At 38.2% G+C, this 17,169-nt stretch overlaps 2 protein-coding genes, 1 long non-coding RNA gene and 1 other non-coding gene across 6 annotated transcripts; all 4 read right to left on the bottom strand.

Annotated features, from left to right (window-relative positions):
- Window positions 1–19: 19 nt before the first annotated feature.
- On the bottom strand, window positions 20–1,136 carry LOC148879297 (uncharacterized). Its single transcript, XR_016104170.1, has 2 exons — window positions 402–1,136; window positions 20–254 (listed from the first exon to the last, which is right to left on the bottom strand). It is a non-coding gene; the product is annotated as an uncharacterized LOC148879297 (long non-coding RNA).
- Window positions 1,137–1,779: 643 nt separating this feature from the next.
- On the bottom strand, window positions 1,780–6,348 carry LOC148879296 (RAN GTPase-activating protein 2-like). 3 transcript variants are annotated; one of them, XM_088960802.1, is made up of 3 exons: window positions 6,194–6,348; window positions 2,067–3,710; window positions 1,780–1,975 (listed from the first exon to the last, which is right to left on the bottom strand). In XM_088960802.1, exon 2 carries the CDS (start codon window positions 3,693–3,695, stop codon window positions 2,070–2,072), a length of 1,626 nt encoding a protein of 541 aa, XP_088816928.1. In that variant the 5' UTR covers window positions 3,696–3,710; window positions 6,194–6,348; the 3' UTR covers window positions 1,780–1,975; window positions 2,067–2,069. The 3 variants fall into 3 exon arrangements, with proteins under 3 accessions (XP_088816928.1, XP_088816926.1, XP_088816927.1); XM_088960800.1 differs by lacking the exon at window positions 6,194–6,348 and adding an exon at window positions 5,251–5,389; XM_088960801.1 differs by having other exon boundaries at window positions 1,780–3,710.
- A 4,289-nt stretch (window positions 6,349–10,637) lies between these two features.
- Window positions 10,638–10,708, bottom strand: TRNAG-CCC (transfer RNA glycine (anticodon CCC)). Its single transcript has one exon. It is a non-coding gene; the product is annotated as a tRNA-Gly (tRNA).
- Window positions 10,709–11,112: 404 nt separating this feature from the next.
- Window positions 11,113–14,573, bottom strand: LOC148879294 (putative UDP-glucuronate:xylan alpha-glucuronosyltransferase 5). Its single transcript, XM_088960797.1, has 2 exons — window positions 13,789–14,573; window positions 11,113–12,100 (listed from the first exon to the last, which is right to left on the bottom strand). Exons 1-2 carry the CDS (start codon window positions 14,570–14,572, stop codon window positions 11,223–11,225), a joined length of 1,662 nt encoding a protein of 553 aa, XP_088816923.1. The 5' UTR covers window position 14,573; the 3' UTR covers window positions 11,113–11,222.
- Between the last annotated feature and the right edge of the window lie 2,596 nt (window positions 14,574–17,169).

Raw genomic sequence — 17,169 nt, 5'->3', positions numbered from 1 at the left:
CTTTCTCCAACCAAAGCAATTGTTTGAAAAACTTAGATCCAGTTCATTAGTTTTGCTTTGAGAAAAAAGAACAAATATTATAAACTACAGTTTTTATTTTATGGTTATTTATTTTCTCTGTTTTCACTTAAAAGCACATTCCTTAAGTAAGGATACTGAGAAAAACCAGAGATTAATGTTTAACATACAGTAGTACCATCCATCGTTTGTACGACCCAAGCAATCCTCGTACAATCCACCGCTTCTCATGATAACTACAAGAATCAACATGAAATAACACTCTTCAAATGAAAAACAAAAATAAAGGACCATATAAAAAATTAAAAAAAAAAATAAATAATAATAATAATAATAATAATAATAATGTTTAACAGAAGGATTTTTGTACATTGCATACGCACTTTAAAGAAATATGCTACAAGGAAACCATGAGGGGAGAAAGAAGAGTAATGAGGAACATGCACAGAAAATATCATTGATCTTGAATTCCTCCCACCACTGAGCATTATCATTGATCTCTTCCTTCGTCGGATTCTCCTTTTTCTCGAACACAGGGTCCTCCTCGTTGAGAATTTTCTCAACCTCTGGTGTGTATTTATGGTTGGGAAGAGTTTCGCATTCCCAGAAGAACTCATCGAGCATTTGCTTGTATTTGTCGGGTGTTTCCGGCGGATTTTTAGGTTTTTTCGCTTTACCAAACGAATATGAACCACTAATGAAAGCAAAATTTGGTGCACTAGTTGTCTTGACTCTTGAGGAAGTGAGAATTGTTGAAAGAAGCAAAGCTGATTTGAGGAACTGGGTTTTGGGGTTTCTGAAACCAGTTCTCGAACCAAGCAAAATTTACAGACGCCATTGATGACTGTTACGGCTGCTCGATAGAGTTTGGAACCCTAGAAAGTGCAGACATTTGGTGTCTGGGGACCTGACAAACAAGTCCAAATTGAACCGCTGACCTTGTATGCAAGAAATATCAAGTTAGGATACTGAGAAAAAACAGAGATTTTGTTCTGTTACAAAAACGTTGAGGGTGGAACAAAAGAAGGGGAAGAAAGAAGAAAGGGTTGGGGCAAGGTTTATCCGGTGGGTGTTGTAAGAGCTACCAAAGGGAATCACGATTCCGGAAGGAATTTTTCATGGGAGAATGACTGATCAGTCTAGTTAAGATTTTTTTTTTAGTTCCACCGTACAGGGGATGAATTCTGACCGTGAATTGATGCCAAATTCATGGGCAGAATATAGGGGGGCCACTAATAGACTATTGGAGGCTGTCATTTAGTATTCTGCATTGGGCGTACTTAACCCATTTTTCATCCTGTTTCCAACGAGAATCCATCATCTTTTTGAACCAAACGTGATTCTCATCCCAAGAATCAAAAGAATTGCTAGAATCACTCCCGAGGAATGATGCCAAACAGGGCGTGTGGTGGTTCCAAAAGTTCCAGCCTTTTTTGTTCAAAGTTCCGGACTTCATGTGCTTTGCCTTTCCAACACACTCCAATAACGAGATCACTTGTAGCATTTTATTTTATATCAGATTATACTGGATTCTAAAACATACAACACTAGTGTATGATTAATTAATGTGATAATCCATTGAAGAAAGTCACAAAACTCAACTCTTGCTCATTTTTTGCTACTCTTTAATGAAGATTTCCCTTACCAAAAAAACAAAAGCTCTTACTCATTTTCAGGTTATCATGCCACAAAACAAGCTTCGGACATCTGAGAAAAAATGTAAACCCAAACCTACCAGCATATCTCATAAGGCGTAACACATAAACCATCTAAGAAAAAATTAGATTAATAGCCATTTCCAAGTGCATTAAAGAAACATCAAAATAAAGTACACTGCTACACTGGGGAGGGGAAAAGAAAAGCAAAAAGAAAAAAACATAGCGGCATAGCCTATCCCTCTGCCGGAGTTACCGCACTAGCAACTATATAGGACTCAACGAGCTGGTCAATCACAAATCTGCCATAAGAAAATTTCTTTTAGCAAGTCCAATCTTCTATAGATTAAAAGGTCCTGTCAGAACCCAATAATAAAAGTGAACATATGTAACCTGTTACTCCTCGCTGACTTCAAGATGTTTAAGCTTTGATTCCAATTCATCCCCATTTTCATCACCCTCCTCTTTAGGATCTTCATCATTCTCTTCCTCTTCATTTTCTTCTCCTTCCTCATCATTCTCATCAAGGGGCCCCAACATTTCAGGGGATTTCTTGAATATCTCCCTTACCTCCTCAATACCTTCATCAGAAATGCAATTCGCATTGATGTTCAGCAACTTAAACTCAGGTTTATTCACCACAGCTTGTGCCAAGAGTCTGGCCCCAGCCCTTCTAATTGAATTGGTGCTGAAATCAACTTCTTTTAATAGGCCATGGCCCTCTTCAAGCGCCTTGCCAATCACAATGGCACCCTTGTCTTTCAGTTCATTCTCAGCCAAGTTCAGCTTGGTAAGGAACTGCTTTGCTGCTATACAAGCAGCTAAGTAAGGAGCAGCTTCAGCAGTGACATCATTTCCGGCCATCTCCAATACTTCAAGCGAAGGAGCAGATTCCTTTAAAGCATTGGCAAGGGCCGTTGCTCCTTCATCTTCCAAGTTTAGATAGCTAAGGTAAACCTCAGTAAGGCCCACATGTCTAGAAAGTGATTTACTCAAAGCAATTCCAGCATCCACACCAAACATGTTGTCCCGCAGATCAAGTTTTTTCAAATGAGTGAATGTACCTAAAGCCTCAGCCAAGGCAATCCCACCTTCAGAGTCAACTCTTGTAGAGGAGCATCTAAAATCCTCTAATGCAGGGGAATGCTTAATGACCTCGGAAATTGCAATTGCACCCTCATCTCCAGTCATATTATTATGAAAATAAAGAACCCTAAGCTTCTCTGTGGAAGGAATCAACTCGCTTACTGCTTGAGCAGCTTCCTTGGAGATGCCATCATTCATTAAATAGAGCTCTTCCAAGTAATTCTGGGATTTCAAGAGTGCTTCAAATGCCCTGACACCCTTCTCACCCATTGCATTGTTTGAGAGGTTTAGAGACTTCAAAACACAGCCTTCAAGGGCTGATGAGAATATTTTCATCACTTCAAGGGCTTCTGCTTCTGGCCTTCCCGCAACAAAATCTGACAGGTCTACATCAGTCAATTGACCCTTGAGGGACACCAAGATGGGCTCTGCAACACGGGCTGCATCAATTCCAAAGCTCCTATTACTGAAGCATATTTTAGCGTATGCATTCCCTGGCTCTGTTAGTGGCCTTAGAAGCTCCTCGGCCTCCTCTTGCTCAATAAAGGCCCTACGACCTCCAGATATATCAAAAAATGTTTCACAAGGTGCAGCAACTTTGTCAGATATCTGCACACTTCCATCCTCCTTGAGTTGTGGACCTTTTTTAAGAACCTCCAGCATAAGCCTACTTGATTCCTTTGCATAAAGTTGCACTGCAGAACTTCCATCACCATCTGGTTCCTTTTCAAAGTGTTGGTTTGCTGTAGCAAAGGCCACTTCTTCAATTTGTTTGGCACTCTCCTCAGCCTCTTCTTTGCTCAGGAGACCATGCTTCCTGGAAAATATGGATGGAGTTGAAAGATTCTTGGTCATTCGCTCTACAAGCATCAGCCTTGTGCTCTGGCTAGGGGGCCACAGCTTAATTGAAAATGGGCAATTTTGGAACGTCTCCATCTGACAAAAGAAATGCTGCAATGATGTGTTGGAACAACATATTAGGAAAACATAACCAAGGCAAGTAAATTTTCAGGTGAAAAAGCTCCAAAAGATATGGATGAATCACTTGTCACGCCTAAGCTACATTACAGTTCCATAAAGTGACTGGTTAATTTTTAATTGTAGTACTCACAAGCAATCCATTACGACAAAATTAATGCTAGTGACGAACTTTTAGTTTCTAGAACCAAAATTTCAAATAACAGCTCATCCAATAAATGGATCAAATTGAAAGAATGTATTAATATCACCAGTGAATTGGCACAGTACATATGACAGGAGACAAATTCCAAGTTGCAGGACCAAAGCATCACTACTGCATTATGCAAGCATTCTTTTTTATGTTACCAGATCAAAGAACCTTGTTAATGGAAAAGATGAGAAATATACAATCATATCATCTAGCTCCTCTAGAACCAGATCAAAACAAGGCTAACTACAACATAAAATGCACAAAATACATTAACAAACTCCAAGCATCTATCAGCACTGCATTTTCTGGTACAGAGAGATTCCAATACAATTAGGATCTCCCCACACCTCTAGCTAAGTTGTCTGCTAGGGAGTTGCTCATTTCCATGCACATGTCAATGAAGTGTTCACTCTAGTATATCTGACCTAATGTTTAAACTGCCATGGCTTGTTTCTTTCTTTGAGGAATAGTTAAGTATATAATAATAAGAAGTTGTTTCAAAAACTGAATAGAGGAACACCAGACATGGGATTTTTGTTGTAATACTCTAAGGTAAGCTGTACTGTAAGTTCATGCTAATTGTACTCTCTTCTTTCCCTATTTTTCCTATCCTTACGTCTATCTACAATTCTACATGCATTGATCCTTTTGTCATTGGGACAAATTGAAAATTCTAAAAGTTGTTTTTCTTTGCTGGTTTAACCAATACTCTCATAAATATGATGTACCAGACTTTGAACTTTCAAGGAAAGGTGCTCAAATAAGAAACTTGATCTTTCCAAAAACTAGCAGCCTCCAAATCACCTCAGGTGGAATTAATATTTTCATGGTCGCAATTTTAGATTCCATATAACAGGGAAAAAATTATCTTCACATCTCCCACTAAATAAGAACTTATTACTCGTTTCAATAAATTGTCTACAAAAATAACCAAACCTCAGTTTTCTCAGGACACGCTGTAGCAAAATACATGACATGAGAACATAATTGCATCAAGAGGGAGCAACAACATAAAACTGCTACAACCAACATAGTAACAAACTGGCAAAAAATAATGAGAAAAGTAGCTAGAGCAAGTTTCTCGAGGCAGGGTGCTCAAATAAGAAGCTCAATCTTTCCAAAAACTAGCAGCCTCCAAATCACCTCAGGTGGAATTAATATTTTCATGGTCACAAATTTAGAATCCGTATAACAGGAAAAAAAAAGAATATTTATCTTCACATCTTCCAGTAAATAAGAACTTATTATTTGTTTCAATAAATTGTCCACAAAATAAACAAACCACAACTTTCTCAGGACAAGCTGTAGCAAAATGCATACCATAAGAACGGAATTACATCAGGGAACAAATGACATAATACTGCTACAACCAACATGGTAACAACATGGAAAAGAATAATGAGCGAAGTAGCTAGAGTGGGTTGTGACCACGTTGAAACTCTTGCAAAAACTCTCGTCCCCCCCACAAAAAAAAATGTCAACACAAGTACAAATGTTGAGGCTAAAAAGGATAGGATCAAAAAACGGACGTATTCAAAGGAACACGAAATTAGCTCCTATGGGTGACAAAACTAGGGAAAGTATAGCAAGAATAAGTTTTCTGTTACAAGTTGAAATGTTTAGAATAGCTACAAGCAGACCAAAAAGGAGAGGGTTGAGGTAGCGAGAAATGATTTAACAGCCATGATTTAAATAGAGTGGAACGGCTGAAGAGGATTCATTGTAGTCAACCCTACCAAAAATAAATTAATTCCATAGAAGCTACAAATCCCTAAAATAAGGTATAAAATAAATTTCCGAGCGAGTAGAGAAACGACTCATCAACATTATTCCATCAATTTATAGAAGAAATATCCAGATCCGGTCGCTAATTCCAGCAAAAAATACCTATTAACCTGATTGTTTTACAATGCATTACTTAAAGTACCAAAGGGTGGTTTCAACCTATCTTTAGAAAGTGCAGCGGATTCAGCGAAAAAAATAAGAAACTTTGAACAGAAAACGAAAAGAAAGAACACAGTCATTAAAGGCAATATGAGAAACATTTTGTAACAATAGAAACAATGGAAACAAAATGGTTCAAAACCCATAAATGGAGATAGCCGGAACAAATATATAGGAAAAACAAAAGCCCTAGCATGAGAGCAAACCTGAAACCCTAGAAAAGCGGCAGGAAAGGGCAAAATTAACTTTCGAAAACAAAAAAGGTAAAATGAGCCCCAAAAGAGAGAATGTGAGAGCAATGTGAAGAGACGAGAAGTACCTCTCTCTCTCTCTCTCTCTCTGCCCCTTTCTCGTCGCCGATCTCTGCCTGCGCTCTCTTCCGCTATCTAATCAGTAATCTGTAATCATCAAAATAAGTTACGTTTACGAGTATGTATATCGGTGCGTGTGCGTGTGCGTGTACTGGACAAATGGAGGGAAAAGAACAACTTAACTGAAAATAAAGGAGCGAACGGCAGAATTCGGAATTCATTTTTTAGAAAATTACACAAACCCCCCTGTAGTATGGAGTGCGTAACAAAGACCGACCCCTGCACTTTTTTTTCGATAAAGACCTCTTGAACTTTTTACGTTGCGACAAATACAACCTCGGTTGTGAAGTCACTCGTCAGATGACGTAACAGAAGGCGTTAAATTACCGAAATATCTGACTAAACTTTCTTTATTTTCTTTTTCTACCTATTTTCTCTTAAAACCTAACTAGCCATAGATGATCCAGTTCCAGTATGTAATAACAAGTTTCTCTTCTACCCCTAATTGCAAAAGATTACTAACCAGTGAAATAGCTTGTTTGTTGTTGGCAATGCATTGGTCTCTTTTTTGTTGACATGTAGAGTCCAGGATTAACAATCAATGGCATTTCTAACCAAATGCAAAGTAATCACTCCTTAAATCTTAATTGAGGGAGAAAGTGAACAACAACAAACTAAACTCACTCTTTCCACCCTAGCTGACTTGTATGCTCTATGAAAATTCAGGTTTCTATCCAAAGTAGAACATGTGTGCAGAATATATGCATCCCAACAAATCTGACCACCTAAAGATGCTTGAATCATAATATTTTCTCATCCATCACCCAATAAAATAATGAGTTTGCATGCATATAGATGATTACTAAAAAGATTGAACTCAGGAAGAAAAGAAGATCAAAAAACAAACTATCCTGTGTTACAAGAGGATAATCTGAAGCATTGAGGTTTATCGACCAATCCCATTCCTTATTTTCCTTTAGAAGAATGAAGAGTCTTATCAACCATATTAGCTTTTGTAATCATGCCGATTGTGAAAGCTTTTTATGATCCAGAGCTTCTCCAAATCACCTTTTGATCCAGAAACGAGGTAAGCTAGCCGAGGAATGGGAGGGGCAATAGGTGGGGGTGCTAATTAATTGTGAAAGCTCTGATTCAAAATAAACAGACTTTGTTTGGTTTAAAGAGATCGATGCGCAGTGGAAGGATGGAGAAGAATGAGTTGATTTTGTGTGATGAAGACATAAGACCCATGTTGAAGGATGTAGTAATGAGGAAGATAAAGATTAGAGAGGTCACAACAAGCGGGAACACCCATTTCTTCTCTGTGTAATAGGCTCCCATTATCATGTGCTCTGCTCAGTACTGTTAACTTCTGAGCTGACACCTCAAGCTTCTAACAAACTATAAATCAAACCACCAAGCACCAAAATGAATCTTCAGGTCATCATAGTTGCATTGATCACAGTTTATTTTAGACCCCCCACTCCCCAAATTAATAAGGCCAGCCACTGAGGGAAGATGATGAAACAGAAGTTATAAAAAAATGAAATTCTTAAAAGAACTCAAATAAACACTAAGAGAGTTGAAGCCTTTCTAGGTCTTACTGTAGCGTTTTGGTGAATTTCCGTGGAAAAGACAATGAATAGTAGAAAGTGTAAAGAAAAGGGCAGTTTAGGCATTTAAAAAACTTTAAATATTCAGATGAAAACCTTTTTCAAAGTTAACTGATGGAACATTAACGGAGGAGTTCTTTATCTAATGGCCAAAGTACAAAAAAGTCTTTGTCACAAAAAAAAAACCTCATAGTACAGGGAGGTCCATATAATTTACCATTCATAATCATTTTTTAATACAAAGACTAAAAGGCCCCTCATTCCTGTAACTTGAGCTGATTTGGCATTAGGCAATTTTGGTTGAGTTGGATCAGGTCAAATGTATATGCATGTATTTATGTATCTACGAATGACTGCAATTATGAAATGAAATCATGAATACATGCGATTAAATAAGTTTAATGACAAAGAAACCCTCAAGTTAGGTCTCATTTGTTTATTGGTATTTAACTTGGTTAAACATGCCACAATCCATGTATTAGTAAGTATTGAGTCCCATAGTAATTTAAGATATTGGAGAGTATAAGTTACTACTTGATACCTTTCAAAAGGTGGGTAAGTATTGTACAAGAATGCTTGAACCTCATTTATCCAGATAAACGTATTTTTCCACACAAGTGAAAACAAATGGGACCATTATAATCATCCCATTTTGACATTTAAAATGTGTTCTTGACTTGACAAAGCATATGTTTGATGGGGTGAATTATTTCTTTTTTTTGGTAAACAATGATATTAAACTCCATAAACAAGGTAGAACCCAAGGCCAATACACCAAAGTTCATCAAAACAGGGCTAGCCAAGAGGGGGAGAACCCAAGGAGAAACCATTCTCCTCTAACACAATATTGAGACGCTAAGAAGTGAGCTATACCGTCCAACCCAAGGTTCAAAGTATCGATATGTATTAGTCGATACGTATTGTTCTAGGATCTCCTCGATACACCCCTACAATGGGTGTATCGGGGTTTTGACCAGTTTAAGGGTAGAGTCTTAAACACCCCCCCCCCCCGGAAATTGGTTTTGAAAAAAAAAAAAGTAAAAAAGTAGTATCGATATCGTCCAATACGCCCCTACCAGTATATCGGGCGTATCGATATTTTAAACCTTGGTTCAACTTACTTTCAACCCTTGTATTGTTTTCCTATCTTTCCCTATTTTTTCCTTCAAACCTAACATAGCCTAAGGGAGCATTCTACAAGACCATTTTTTTTCTTGTTGCTATTCCAAAAATAAATAAAAGTTTTCAAAACATAAAAAAAAAAAAATGGTCTTGGTTATATATGGAGTTTATGTTTTCAAAACTAAAACAAAAAATTTGCTCTTGAATTTCTGGTTTCAAAAAACATGTTTTCATCTAATTATTTAATATTATGTTCCACAATATAATTTTTATACTATAAAATAGTTTTATTTTAAAAACCATTATTTTGATTGTTCAAAAAATATAATATTGTTTCTTTTAAGATAAAGCCAACTTATTTTTCTCTTTGAAAACAAAAAGAATAGAATTTAGAAAACATGTTTTATGTTTTTTGCTAACATGGACATCCCAAAAACAAATAAAGCGTCTATTTGGCATCGATGTCGTTGCTCCAAAAAATGGCGAAGCATTAGCGTCATGTTGGAAAAAACAGTGCTCTAGGAAATGCCTGTTTGTTTGGAACTATTTTTTCATAAAAAATGGTGCTCCAAGCCAAGCATTGGAAATCGGGAAGGCATGACTTGGAGTAATGCTGAACTTGGCATTTCCTGGAGATGCAGCTTGTTGCTACCAGTAGGGACATGATGTGGCACTAGATAATAGGTACTAGTGCTGAAAACTTTTCTTGGAGCATTGGTACCAAACAGAAAATAGTGCTCTAGGAAACGTCTATTTGTTTGTAATTGTTTTTTCATAAAAAATGGTGCTCCAAGCCATGCATTGAAAATCGGAAAGGCATGGCTTAGAGTAATGCTGAACTTGGCGTTTCCTGGAGATGCAGCTTGTTGCTGCCAATAGGGACATGAGGTGACAGTGATAGGGACATGATGTGGCACTGGATAATAGGTGTCAGTGCTGAAAACTTTTCCTGGAGCATTGGTATCAAACAGAAAACATTACTATTGCTCCAGGAAACGTCCTACCCAACAGTAATATTTCCAAACAAGAAAAAGACACTATTTTCTCAGAAAAATTGTGCTTAAAACAGTGTTGCATCTGCAACATTGATGCCAAACATGTGCAAAAACAAAAACATTAAAAGGCGGCCAAAATCAAGCTGAAAAATCTCAAGCACTAGACCATATTTCAGCGGGAGGAGACGAGAACTCATCAAGCACTAGACCACCGTGGAACAATCACAGTAAATCCTTAAAAGCTTTTAACTCTAATTTTCTATCTAAATGCAGGCATGCAAGCAAAGCCTCGAGAGTTCATATAAAGATGGAGGATCTCTCATGTGCTGAAATTTGAGTCATCCTTCAACCAGTCCAAAAGCAAATTTTTAACGGTACCACTGAGCCAACGCCAAACCAAGCAGATCGGATTTGATACTCACAAAACCATCCTCACACCCGTGCATTGAGAATATCTTCATATTTATATATAGTTTTTATTTTATGAGAAGATATTCCCGATAAACAGCTGCAAGGGACTTGAGAACGGTTCTGTAAGCACTAAATCCGATTTCTACCAGAGGCGAAAGCGGGTATCAAGAAGGCGGAACAAATGAAAAGACGGAGTGTGGAGACAATACGCCATTCTATTTTGATTTTTGAATTCAAAGCACTAGCATTAGCATTTATCTGTCACAGCTGATCACAACTCTTATGGCCAAAATAGAAAAAAAAAATATAATTGCGCATCCGGGGAATCGAACCCCGGTCAGTACCGTGGGAGGGTACTATGATACCACTACACCAGATGCGCTTTTGATGTCTAAATGCACTTGTGCTAGAATTTTTAATAAATTTAAGACATTCATCATTGGAGTTGAGAAGAATTGCCACATCCACAGTAGGTCCCACATTTCCACTGGTTGCAAGTTGCAACTTAGCAATTAAGGCTAATCATGCTCTCACAAGTAGGGTAACAGATTCATGTAGAGGGTGTTTTGGTCTTTAACACCATTTGTAAAAAGAAACAAACAAACATCTCACTCACATGGGGATGGGATCTACTCGATTGTAAATTAGCATTCCTTTGGTTCCCACTTCCCATCATTCTCTTCTACTTCTCTATTGTTTGTTATTGAAGAAAGATTGGCATTTCATCAGTCTTCATGGAATATGCCTGCATGTCTGGGATTTCTTTTTTCTACAAGAAAGACACCATTAATTAAATATGCATTAATTAATTACCCATGAGAAAAGTAAATTAATATTCCGCCTGTTAGCTGTTAGTTTAAAAATTAAAGAAAGAGCGAGCTTCTTCAATCAATCTATCAATGGTGTTGCCTAGGATCCTTAACCTTGATCTTCCAGTGCCCATCGGGGAAACTAGCATTCTTCGCCCGTTCTCTCCACCTGTTTATCCTTGCATCCATTTTCTTAGTGAGGCTGCAGTAAGGTCTCAACCTTTTTGGCATTGCGTCGAACACTTGCCACCACTTTCTGTGAGCCGAGTCACTCGCAAATATACGACGTTTCCCCATATCCCAGTTACAGTCGTAGTCCCTGTAACACATCCATGGCTTCAACCCCAAATAATGAATCGCGTACAGCGACTCCGGCAGCTTCTCTCTTTCACTACTTTTGGTCTCTTCGAAAACTTTTAGATAATTCAGAGTCGACGGCCACCGGTGCCACCACGTAAACACTTCATTCAGAAAGCCCTGGTCTCCTCCATTGTACGAAACCACATTTTGCTTCCTCTCCATCAGCTTCCTGAACGTGCACTCCGACGGCTCAATCAACATGATCCCAGAATTGAAGAGAACCTGGTCGTTTCCTACAGCCGATAACTGGGGGTATCGGAAAAATTCATCGATGTTCCTGAGTGCGACCAAATCAGAGTCTATGAAGATGATCTTGTCATACTCGGTAAGCTGCCATATCCTCAGCTTACTATAGTTCCACTCGTTGTAGGCGTTTCTCCTGGCGTTGGGGCTTCGGATGCGCTTGATTTGCTTGATCTTCCATCCGGCAGTCGTGAGGGCCCGCCGGCTTGTCTTGGTTATGGTTTCATCGGCAAGTAGGACTAAATCTTTGGTGGAGTTGGACTGAATTATGCTCTGGGCCAAGATTATTGCACCACAGACGTAAGCTTCTGAAGAATGGAGGACTGTCACGTAGGCTTGTCTTGACTTGATCTTTTCCTCACCTGCACCCATTTCATTCAAACCCATTAACCATAACAAAAGAATTAACCCAACAAACAGAAAAAATCAAACATATCAATCGAGTGAAAGGTGAGCGTCAATATTATAATGCATGTGGTCTTATCCAATTCACCTATAAAGTGATGACCCATGCAACAAATGACAGTCTATCTAGACTCTTGCCCAAAAAAATTAGAAAAAAAAAATGATGCAATCGGAAATTGGTTGTTCGTAACCATCATACCTAAAAAGAGCTAAGAGCATGTGACTAGTAACTGAGATCATTGAATTTGTACCACACAAGCGTGCTTGAAATAATGCTATCAATAGGTAGGTCGGGTCTATCTGATAGAACCCAACCAAACTGAACTGTACCGATTATACTGGTTCTGGTTCTGTGCTTTGTGTTTCAATTATAATTAGGTTGGAACCAGGCTTTTACTATATATTCTCAACCAATTAAGACCTGAGCCGATTATGTCATTAATAATATATAAAATTTTCATCGTTTAATTTTCTTGTAATTTTAATTTGTTATATTTTATATTGAAAGTGTAAATTTATAATTTTGGTTAAAAAAACACTTGTTTTATATATCAACATACAAACAGTTGGCTACTTTTGTTATATTATTTATATGTAATTTATAAATGTTAAGTATAATATAGCAGGGTCTAATTGGGTCAGACCCTATTATCCCAGCTTATAATTGGTTCTATTCTGGTTCTAAGTTTTGTGTCCCAATTATAATTCGATAAGGACCGGTTCAGTTGCACCCTGTCCCGGGCCCACCTGAGAAAGAGAATACAAAAGCATCATAATGAGTCGATCTTAGAGGACTTCTCTTCTGAACCAAGAGATTTTCTAACTGGAATAACAGATAGGAAATCGCATGGGCTCCCCACATAAACATCCAGCCGTAAATTGGGAATAATATTCTTAATGCACGCTGAGATGCGCATGTGGAGCGCGCTCCGTGGGGAGCCAATCAGAAGCTGATCAGGATTCAGGAACAACAAATTAAAACAACAGGAAATAGGGTCTCAAACATTATATTGCTTCTTCACCTGCCCTTCACAAAATCAATGCATTATTTCTTGGACCAACTTTCTAACACCCACCAATATTAATTAATTTTTGGATAATCACGCCATTAAACACCTTCAAACAAAACCAACCCCAATCAACCATGGGAACCATGCATTCAACCTCTTGAATTCCTGAGCATCAATAGCTTAATTTCTATTCTGAAACTTCATGGTCAATCCAAGTAATTAGAGAGGTTAATCAAGCAGCTGACCTCATAGCCAGCAAAAGGATGGGTAGACTTCAAAGTGGGTCGATCCAGAGAGATGCAGTAGTTCCTTCTGATGTTGTTCTGGCTGATTATGGTACAGAATTACCAGAATACAGAAATTGACAAAATATGTGGATCCCTACTGCTTTATGTGTAATGTATCGATCAAATGGTGTTGCCAAAGAATTGGAAATGAAACAGGTATTATCACAAAGTGACAGAAACCTAAAAATATCCATGCAGTTCAGAATTTAGACGCTATAGCTTCATATTTTTGTATCTTTTGTTTCCATATTTGTAAGCCATGAAAGACAAAACAGAAACAAGGCAAGAATAAGATCACAATAAATGTATAAAGGAGAGAGAGAGAGAGAGAGAGAGAGAGAGAGAGACCTTGGTTGACAAGAGGCGGAGCAAGTTGGCAAGAACCAACTGGCATAAGAACGTTCTGTTTCAGTCTCCTCAAATCAGGTTTGTAAATCCAAAAGTTGTCTCCTTGCATCACGAGATCATCACACCGGAAGATCTCCAACATTGGCTCGCACGACCCAATAAACACAGCGAACACTGCCCGATCGCCGCCGCCGTCGTCGTTATTTTTTAGACCACTCCTTACCACCAAATTAGCAACCACCAGATTGACCTGTAGCCTGAACACATCTCTGGCCCCTTCTCTGCCCATACCGTTCCCACATGGGACGCTCGAGACCACGATATCGAACTGATCATCATACACTCCGAATACGGGCATAGGAATTTCAGGGCATGTGGGAGACCCCCATTTCTCCTTTTCATCAATCCACTCAGGGAAGAATTCTTCCCACCGCCGTTGTTCCGGCACTCGGTCGAAATATACTAAACTCGTTTCACCCAACGCTTCCCATTCTTCTCCTTCATCTGTGTTTACTAGACCGATCTTGGTCTCTATTCTTCCTTTGAATTCTTTTGCAAGGAATTCGACCGGCGTGGAGTGCCGTTTCTTTCGTCGTTCGACGGGGATTTTAATAACCCAATTCGATTTTCCTACGGGAGACGCATTCTGAATGCTGCGAGTGAAACTCGGGTGATCTTTTAGCTGGAGAGTTGAGGTTAGCACCAGGATGGATAGAGATAGAGAGAGGGAGATGAGAGCAATGGTGAAGAAAACAAGCCTGAGATCATAAAGCTTGGACGACATTTCAACTGCCCACTTCTAACGTTTCTCTCATTCTCTGATGAAGGTTTTTATTTATATGGAGTAGGAGAGACTCGAGAGCGTGTGCTGTGTGCATGGGCGGGCGCACAGTCTACATTTATGCTGAGGAAGTCCAAATCCAAATGTATGCCAACCCGAACCGGGTTCAAGAACCCTAATCAAGCCAAGTCGAACCCGGCCGAAGAAGAAGAAGTTGGAGGGTCTGAAGTCTGATCTGCTAAGAACGGACCAAGCCATAGATGTTGGATTAAGATAAGCTTTAAATTAGGAATAATGCATGCAAAGCTGTCAAGTTTTAATTTATAATCGAGAAGTTTGGTGTTGAAAAATGTAAAATATAAATGGGCTCAACTGCCCAATTAAATTAGTGGGGCACCTCTTGATGAGTTGACTAATTGCAAATTCAGATGCCAATCTGATGGTTGTGATTGTCTTTTGCCAGAGTAACATTTCATGGTAGAGAGGAGGAAGAAGAAAACTAATGGAAGTTCAGTTCCTACTCCTTTAAAATGGCATGCATGACTTTTTTTTTTTTGGATAGTCAAACAAACTATTAAATTATGCAAAAAAAAAATCATTATACACAGTTTGTAACAACCAGATAAGAGAACTTCCCTCCACAATACATTAAAAAAAACAAAAAAAAAAACAAGTTTGGGCGTTTGATGCGTCCAGTTCAAATGAATTAGAACAACCCATAGAATGCCAATTCACATGCTTTCCATTAATTAAAAGTTTAAAACAATATCTTCTTCCTTCTTTTATTTTTTTTCTTTTTCCTTACGATATCTCTGTCTCTCTCTCTCTCATGCACGGTTTGGATCTTGTACATAAACTTATTCTTCATGTCCTTTCCTACCAACCCAATAACGAAACTACACCAATCTGATTTCCAAATGGTTGTAAGTTGTAAGTTGTAACATCCCTCACTCATGAGAAAATTTGTTGGTTTCATCCACCCACCAACAGCTTTCCAAAATTTGATGTTTTAATTCGTTTTAGCATTTAAATATAACAAGTGCATGTTGATGGTTAGTTTCTTCTCATGGTCAGAATTGATAAAATTGACCTTACTTAGCAGAGACACATTCTCCCACGTTGATGCTTGATAGAGAGAGGATGGGCTTCCTGGTTTACTCTATTTCTTGTTTTGGGTTCGCACTGAAATATGGGATGGGGCGCTCTATGTAGTGGGTTACTGGGCTTGCCGTGCATATGGGTTGGGCCTGATTTTAGACCAAGTGAACTAATCAACAGAAAATAGGAATAGCCCAGCCTTTCACTTAAAGGTGTTTATTCAGATAACTATGCGAAAAATAAGAAGAAGAACGGAAAAAAAATACAAAAAAAAAAAAAACAAAATTAGTAGGACTCTTTTCATGGAGGCATTAGATTCTAACCGTAAAGGAGTCCACTTGAGAAGGACAGCGGAACTGCCTGGTCACATTGATAAGATGATAAAGCAGAATAAAAACATGCGCTCAAGAAACACATACAGGTTCTAGGGAAATCATTTTGATTATTTTTTTTCTGTTTCTTGGTAGTAGAGATTAAGGGTGTCAATGGATCGGTTTTGGATTGGACCCCGTCCAGTCTAAAATCAATTTGAATGGATTGGATGGACCAACAAGACACATTGGATTGGACCAATAATATTTATTATATAGATTGGATTGGACCTGGTCTGTCCACAACAAATTTATATTAGATTGGGTTGGATTAAAGCAATATCTGGTCCATTGATATAAGACAAGAATATATGTGTCAATAGATCAGGTTTGGATTAAAACCAATCTAAATCAAAATGAATTTGAATAGATTGAACGGTCCAGACATTGAATTGGACCTGGTCCATTTATAATGGACTTATATTGGATTGGATCAGATTGAACCAAATCCAGTCCAATTGACACCCCTAGTATAAATCAGTAAAACCCATAAATGATTTTAGTTTTTAGGCTTTTATTCATCCATTTTCCCATGTATTTCTAATTTTGCATTGATTCTTGTTACTGTTGAGATGAGGAAATTGAAAGACGTAGGGCTCTAATAACTTATTAAGCACAAAAAAACGTCAGAGGGCCCATAGTGTTAACGGGGTGGATACTTTGATACTTAGATAAAGTATAGGAGGGAAGAGCAAACTAGAAAGAGAGAATTAGACCTTCACAGTGAGAAGTTGTGAAAGTGAATTATACCTTGGGTCGAGTGCTTTTATTATATAAAGGTGTCTAAAGCAATAGATGACTTAACTATCTTTTCCTTGTTCAGCCCAGCAAGTTTCTTTGTGTGGGTCAGTTTCCACGACAATCAAGTAAGTGTTTGGCATCGGTGGTGGGAACATCGCCTGTACCTCTATTCAAAGGTTGCCTTTTCTTCGTGACAAGAGTTTTTTGTTCATGTAAGACAAAACCAAGCAAAATTGGGATTTTAAGAAACTTAAACCACACATGATGTCATATGCTAACAGAAATGGGGTGGGAGGTTTTTGTCTGTGTGTTGATGTCATCTAAGAGCGGAGGTCTAAGTCCAGTATGAAAAATTAGGAGATATTTCGTTATTTAGGTGAAATATCAGAG

Source organism: Nelumbo lutea, chromosome 1 (assembly GCF_056320005.1).
Source record: "Nelumbo lutea isolate HS-2025 chromosome 1, American lotus-T2T, whole genome shotgun sequence".
Taxonomy (NCBI): Eukaryota; Viridiplantae; Streptophyta; class Magnoliopsida; order Proteales; family Nelumbonaceae; genus Nelumbo; species Nelumbo lutea.
Note: the sequence above shows the minus strand (reverse complement) of the source record. Positions and strands in the feature narration are given on the sequence as shown.